Source organism: Galleria mellonella, unplaced genomic scaffold, assembly GCF_026898425.1.
Source record: "Galleria mellonella isolate WM207_F2 unplaced genomic scaffold, CSIRO_AGI_GalMel_v1 utg65, whole genome shotgun sequence".
Classification (NCBI taxonomy): Eukaryota; Metazoa; Arthropoda; class Insecta; order Lepidoptera; family Pyralidae; genus Galleria; species Galleria mellonella.
The window spans coordinates 9,657,869-9,665,637 of record NW_026442138.1 but is presented as its reverse complement, the minus strand read 5'-3'; the positions used below and the strand labels follow the sequence as shown (position 1 = coordinate 9,665,637).

The 7,769-nt window shown below is 29.4% G+C and overlaps 1 protein-coding gene across 1 annotated transcript; it reads left to right on the top strand.

Annotated features, from left to right (window-relative positions):
- The first annotated feature begins 64 nt into the window (after positions 1-64).
- LOC113519776 (metacaspase-2-like) lies at positions 65-6,113 on the top strand. Its single transcript, XM_026904975.3, has 3 exons — positions 65-2,843; positions 3,319-3,537; positions 3,931-6,113. Exons 1-3 carry the CDS (start codon positions 264-266, stop codon positions 4,009-4,011), a joined length of 2,880 nt encoding a protein of 959 aa, XP_026760776.2. The 5' UTR covers positions 65-263; the 3' UTR covers positions 4,012-6,113.
- Positions 6,114-7,769: the final 1,656 nt, after the last annotated feature.

Genomic DNA, 7,769 nt, shown 5'->3' with positions numbered 1-7,769 from the left:
AGGGAAAAACATTTCATTGAAGTCTCTTACTTTGACTGACTGAATGACATAAACTGATTTAATGCTATCTATCATTCTATTGTCAAATTGTTAAAAGCGAGCGAAAATTTTTAGTTTCTTTTCTTGTAAATTTTTATTTTTAATACAATTCTTATAAACAGCGTTAAAATAACAGAATCGTGTGAATAAATCATTTATAACATTGTCGTATTAGTGCAGGGTGAACACGTTTTTACATTGATCTTAGTTTTGTTTATAGCGTCATGCCGCCTCGTACTCGAGGGAGATCAACAAAAACTTTGAAGGAGAATACAGATGTTTTGGAGCGAAACAAATCTAGAATAAAGCGTAAAGTAACGAAGGCACCAAGAAAGGCTTTAACAGACAAAATCAATTCAGCATCCGATGATGACATGTCTGTGGAGAAACAAAAAATTTTGAAAATTGTAATTCCCAAGATACCAATCAGTGGATTTGAATCTAGGAATGTAGCAAGACCTTGTCGCGAAAGGCGTTTACCTTCTCGGTATATTGAAAGTGATTTCCTGAAAAATTCATCCAATAGCAAATATGATACCGTTATTGACAGTACAGTTAAAGTTAGCTCTATAAACCTAACTAAAAAGTCCAAAACTACTAAACTAATCAAAAAGCAATCATCGTCAAACGAATCACCTATTCCATCTCCATTAAAAACACCACAAAAAGTTACAAATGTAGAGAACAACTTAGTAGTAAATCGGCCCAAAAGACTGTGTAAGTTACCTTCGAAATTTAAAGATCATTCACTGAGTCCAACTAAATCTTGTGTCATACAACCATGCCATGCTAGTACACCAATAGTACAGAATAAGACCACTAGAACAAATCAAAATGTTACTCCATCTAAAAAATCTACCTCAGATGAACTAAATAAGAAGAATGATAAGACAAACAATTGTGTTACAATGATAAAGCAAACTCCACAAAAAAGACACATTCAAAGTCCTATTAAAAAAAGTATTTCAGATACAAATAATAATGCCAACCAAAAGTTACTGCGAGTGAGAACTAATAATAAGGCATCTCAGGAAAAAAAATCTACACAGGTAATTGTTTCTAATCACTTTAGTAATAAAATATCAAATAAGAATTTATCATTTAAAGTTCTTGAAGATAAGCCTTCCTCTAAGAAAAGTGATAATTTAGATGTTTATGAATTCACATATGATCCCAATGAAGAACCACCACCAAAGAAGAAAAGGAAACGAGTGACTAAAAAGAAACCAGTACAAACTAGAACTGTTGTTTTCAAAAATAGTTATGACAGAAATGTGAATAAAGTTCTGGCAGCCTTGAAGAATGTTGTTGCTAAGAAATCTCCAATACCTCAAGTGCTAACAAGTGATGTTGATATAGAAAAAAATATAAAACAAGTAGTAAATGGGAATAAAACAAGTACACAAAATATTAATTATGACAATATACAAATAAATACTAATAAGGACAAAATTGATACCAGATCTCAAAGAAATGTTCAAAATAATAATAAAATTGATGCCAGACCTCAAACAAGTGTACAAAATAATGATAAAATTGATGTTAGACCTGAAATAAATATACAAAATGTGGATAGCATTATTAATCATGTTCAAAATAATGAACCAAGAAATGAAACTGTTAATAACATAACAGTTCCAAGTAAAAATTACAATTCTGTTAGAGTGGAAGACATTGCAGCAGATTTTGAAATAGATATAGATCATAATGATATAAACTACTCTCCAGTAAACTCACCACATAGGGCAAATACACCAACACAACAAATTAGTTCTGTTACAGAGTACAACTCTCAAAGAAGTGTACATGATAAAGATTCACTCAATCGCCAAGGAAATCTTAGTTTCTTTGATGACATTCCTATTGCAAGTAGTAGTATGAACATGTCAGTTAGACATCCACAGGCTAGTCCATGGCGTGTTGAATTTGGTAACCTGCCTGTAAAATGGCATTCAAACACTTATGTAAAGCCAAATATGACCCCTGCAGTTGAGAGTTCATTCATAAGTTGTGAGGACAACAAAAAGAAACATGTTTATACTAATATGCTGCCACAACCAGATGAGGTGCTGCCAGAAATTATTCAGAATAATGAGCCCAATTTGAAGCAGACAAGTATAATATCATTCATAAGAGAAATAGCAGAGAAGAATGCTGCTAAGAAAAAAAGAGGGAGATCTGTTACACCAACAAAAGTAAATTCAATTTTTGAAGATATAACCAATGTGTCTGGTAATATACACACAGCTGCTGTTCATAAAACACCTAATAAAGGTTCTAAGACAATGAAAGAAAAACTGGTAACTTCAAATAAGGAGTCAGTAGAAAATGTAACAAATAGCAGTAGTGATTTAATAGATGATAAAGAAAATCATGATGAAAATGTGGAGCAAACAAATAATAAATCAGCACAAAAAGATAAAAATGCTACATTCTTTGGATTTGATGATAGTGAAGATCAAGAAAATGTGTCTCCAATAAAAATAGATAATCCCAGGGTGCTGGCACTGAGGCCACGAGCACGGGCTGTTCTTCAAGAAATCAATGCTCAGCCAGGGCCTACAAGAGCTGTATTGCCTATTGCTGCTAAGTCTAGGATTGTAGCAAGTTCAGATGCATTGAAGCGAGTCTATGAAGAAATTAAATCGGCAACTGATGCTCCAGTTATATCAGACAAGCATGCTGAGGAAAAGAATGAAGGAATAACAAACATTAATAATAGCTCATCTGATTCTGAATTGAGTGGAGATGATTCTCAGTCTGTACATTTATTTGAAGATTTGGAAATTATACATCACCTGAAGGTAATTTTATTATTAAATGTTAACTAATAAATGTTTGTATAGTAGCAAGTATTTTTTTTTTAAATCTATTATTTTAAATCAAAAAAGACTACAGGTAATACTATCTTTTTTTTACTAATAATTTAGGATTATTTTTAAAGATTTATATGAAAATCAATACTGATATCTATGGAACAATTATTTCCAACTTATATATCTAAGTATACACACAATAACTGGAAATAAAGTTATCATCTACTTACAGTACAGGTAGTCTCTGAAAATGAGTATTTTTAAAAATATATTTTTAAATCAGCTGCTGTTTTTATATATTCCTTTTTTTATATATTGACTGCTTATATATAAAATATATTGATACTATTTCATATATAAATTACACCTTTCAATGGAAAACAAACTGGCATTTACATTTATAATATAAAAACAGTTGAAAATATTATTAACAATATTAATTATGTATTTACTTATTTTTCAGCCATTACGAAAAAGTTATGGGAAGTCTAAGAAGGTGACATTCCAACAGAGATCAACGTCCGACAGTGATGTGCAGAATTCTGATGCTGAGCAAGCTGTATCCAGTGATGAAGATGATCTTGCAGACCTTACATTTACAATGCCTAAAGCACAACTTAAGAAGAAACCTAAAATTACTAGGAAAAAACCAACAAAGAAACAGAATAAAGCGAAGAAAGAGGTATAATTTATTTTATTCTAATTGATATTACATGTGATGACTATCATTAACCATTATGTTAAAAAAATCCTGACATATGTGCATATCTACATCCTAAAAATTTAAGTTCCATATAAAGCTAATCCATTATTATTTTATTACCAAGAAGTTGTTATACTTCAATGCTTGTGTTTCTCAGCCTGTGAAATGTGATTGAACAGTGAAACTACTAAATAAGGAGGTATAATAGATTTTAGACCACGGGAATAGGAATGTCTGAGGGATACCATTGGTTTTTCATCACATTCCCATTCTAATATTATAAAGAGTCATACTTTTTTATAAAAATTAAGAAAGGTGTATGGATATATATATTATTATTATTATGTTAATAAATTATCGTTTACTTTTCAGGAGGAAGCAGCAGAAGCATGGGCAGCTGGATTTAACTCTATGTGTGAAGACATTGAGGAATTTCCTTTAGTTGTTGAATAATGACAGTATATAACACCCTATTATTCAATTATCAGATGTAACATATTATTCTATTGTAGAAACATGTTACACCAGGTACAGATTAGTGCAATGTAACTTGAAATGTAACATTTTGAGGTCCATATTCCGTATCAATTCTCAAAAACGGGTCAACTTTTTGTCAGCTAATTGTCAAATTAGCTGATTAGTTTTTTATTAGTGTTCTATATACTTACGCACACAATGTATTAATATCGTATCTATATTTAATTATCTAATAAATAAAATGAGTTTTTACACATAAATAAAATGCAAAAATTATAAAACAATATATATATATATATATATATATATATATATATATATATAGAAGTTATAAAGGAAACACTCAGAACTATTTATTACGTAAAATTGTAAATTTATTACGTAAAAATGTAAATTTAAAGTGTTACATCAGCGGATGATGATTGTTGAGATTGAAAGCAGGTCAGTTGGCACACGGTGATGAATTTAACAAGAATTAACTATTATTGTTTATAGGGGAAACTGCATCAAGGTCCACTTGATAGGCTATATTGCTAGCAATGGAGCTTTTAGACCCTATCACTAACAACACTTTTGTCCCCCAGCACCAAGAGGTAGTATGCACTCCTCATATAAATTACTGTGTATCGATTCAGACCTACGTTTGTTGACACAAGGATCATAACAAACTGATCTTGCTGGAGTGAAGAGCATGGATGACGACAAGTTGTGTTCGTGGTAGATTAGCGAGAACATTGTTCTCGTGCATATGCACGAGAGGGGTTTGTAGCGTATGCGCGGTTCTGGCGCGCGACGCGTCCACACTGGTAGCGAATATGAAAGGTGGAATGATAAATTTCATGTTACACTGCATCAGTCTGTACTCAGCATAAGATATTTTATATAATTTCAATATTTTATTCCAGTAAAAATGAATAGAAATAAAAAATCAACTATTCATAAGATTGATTATTTGAAAGGTGAGCTCTGTGTGAGAATACACATTGCTATTTTCGATGTTGTAATATTCTGTAAATATTGTAGAGATTTATTGCATGACAGTGGTTTGAATTTGCATATTTTATTATTATTTAAGTTGCATTTTATGTTTAAGTACTAGTATTTTTGATTTAGTAAACTTAATCATTAATTGTTCATCATTTCATTTTAGATGACTGTGTGTTATTTTTTATATAACTCATAAATATAGAATATTCTATATATAATATCATATAGTAAAGATAAATATTTAAATATCTGAAGCAACCACCAACACAAAGTCACATCGCCGATAGAAATGTTTAAATGTATAGAATTGACAAAGGATTGATATTAATAAAAAAGAGCTATTGAAGCTTCTTTTCAACACCATACATTTCTTTGTAGTATATATAATTAAAGCCATATATAATTCGCACCTATTTCTGTAAATCTTTTACCCCGCAGAATGTTGCACAAGTTGGCGGGCTAGTTATATCAACACATTCATAATTTGTAAGTTAACAACTAGTGTAATAAACTAGAACACAAAGTTCAATTTAAAGTTTTGTTGCCATTATTTACAATTTTAAGTACAAAACAATTATATAAGTTTTTTTTTATAGTAATTATAAACATATTGATTAAGAAGACGCCTTAATTGCGAAAGCACTTCAATTAAGAGACTTCTTGCGTTATCTTTCCTTAATCTAATTATTGTAGATCTCTTAGAGGTCAATATTACAATTGTCAATTAAGTACAATCAGCATCAAAAGTAATGAACTTTACAGATGTCTAAAACTTATAAACACTGTAATTTTTTTATAATTAGTGAAAATTGAATGGTAACCCCACCTGCTCTATCAGTATTCGCTGACGGAGCTCCAGTGAGAGATGATAGGTGTGGATGTAAGCAGGTCAGTTAGCCCATCATGATAAATTCCACAAGAATTAATCCTGATGTCTTCCAGAGGGAACCGCGTGGAGGTCACGTTGATGAGTATATTGCTAGCAATAGGGCTTTTAGATCCTATTATTAACAATTTTAGATTGGACGGCTTAAATTAGAAGAGTTAAAAAACATCTCTTCTTTCATCTTCTTTCATTGTTCTAGCTCCCATATATATATATATATATATATATATATATATATATATATATATATATATATATATATATATATATATATATATATATATATATATATATATATATATATAAACTTAATTATACTGATGTATGTAAAACTTATGTATAAACTTAAGTTTGTCTAGTTCTTTTTGTTTGATAATTGTCACAATTTTGTACACCGCTCTACCTGCGGACATTGATGCTCCTATCCACTTTGTATTAATAAATAAATCTATTGCTTTGCTTTCCAACACGGTACATTAATAGCGCAGCAAGGTTATCCTCAGAACTGGATTGACATTGTATAAAGTTCAAGTTAATGGCCTGTGATGGCATATGTATGCAACGAAGTAATAAAAATTTGGAATATCTTAATGTGTTCATTGACTTTTGTTGCTGATCGTACATTTTTTTTTTTCAAATCTAGATCGTGTTTATTTTAATAAATTAAGTTTATACTATTAAGTAATATTATCGTTGGCATACAAAATTGCCTAATAACTTTGAAATATGATAATTATTTATTTTTACATTATTTTTTAATCTTAAACTTTGTATTGAAATGGGAATGGGTGTATTTTAATTTTGTGAAATTGCAGAGCTCAGTTTATATGCGATATATATTTTTAATTATGAAACTCCAATCTGATCTGTCTAGTTTATTTAATTTTTTTTTTTTAAATTTAATATCTCTTAGGTCATGTCCATCTATATAGAGCGTCGAATGACAAGAAACGTCAATTGACTGTTAGGTATCCGGTTTTGGGACTTTTTTACTGAGTGTTTGTGTCTTAATATCTTTTTTAATTATAACATGGGCTGTAATTATCTCGCTGAAAATGTAGCTTTTTAAAATCGGAAAAGAAAAAAAAATTAAAATCGGTTAAAGATTTTTTAAATTTATCGATAGTAAACAAAAATATCTTTTTACTTATTCCTAATATTTTGTAATAATTTAGGTTATTATAAAATGACGGTAACAAGACGAAAATTATGTTTTATACAATTTATTTAGCGCGCACTTAAGGTGGTTTATTATTAAATAAAATTAGGCAAATACTAGATGGCTCTGGAATCGAGATTTGTTGTTTTTGTTAATTATTTTATAACCCACTTAATTGTAATGTTTCTTGATAGTATTTTTTTTTTTTTTACAAAGTCGCAAAAAGTATAAAAACAAAAGTTGTGATAAATTATTACAATATCGGTAAAAAATAAATAAAACCGCTCGCCAATTTAGAAATTTTGTCACAAATTATTTTTTATTATCAAATAATCAACAAAAACGACAAGTCTTGATTTTAGCGCCACCTAGTATTTCGAGTCCAATTTTGTTAATAAGCAACCATCTTAAAAAAATATATATTTAAATTTTGTAGAAGTATTTGAAATTTGGTGGAAGTACTTTATCTAGATGTTTTGATCTATTCTCTGTACATGATAATTTTTTTTCTAACGTAAAATAACTATTTTTTGGTATACATTAAGATTAGGTTTTAATATTAATTAAAATTCAAATTAACAAATAATATATACTAAACTGTTTAAATCATTGGATATTTTAATTTACTGATAGTGATGTCATATACCTTTGTTAACGAGAGTTAACAACTACAAAGATTTATCGGATGCCGTTTTATATTAA

What these genes read in the sequence shown, in the direction of transcription:
- LOC113519776 (XM_026904975.3), top strand. Translation starts at nt 264, where the DNA reads ATGCCGCCTCGTACTCGAGGGAGATCAACAAAAACTTTGAAGGAGAAT. An exon ending in AAATTATACATCACCTGAAG is followed by an intron (nt 2,844 to 3,318) that starts GTAATTTTATTA and finishes CTTATTTTTCAG; the next exon opens with CCATTACGAAAAAGTTATGG. An exon ending in AGAATAAAGCGAAGAAAGAG is followed by an intron (nt 3,538 to 3,930) that starts GTATAATTTATT and finishes TTTACTTTTCAG; the next exon opens with GAGGAAGCAGCAGAAGCATG.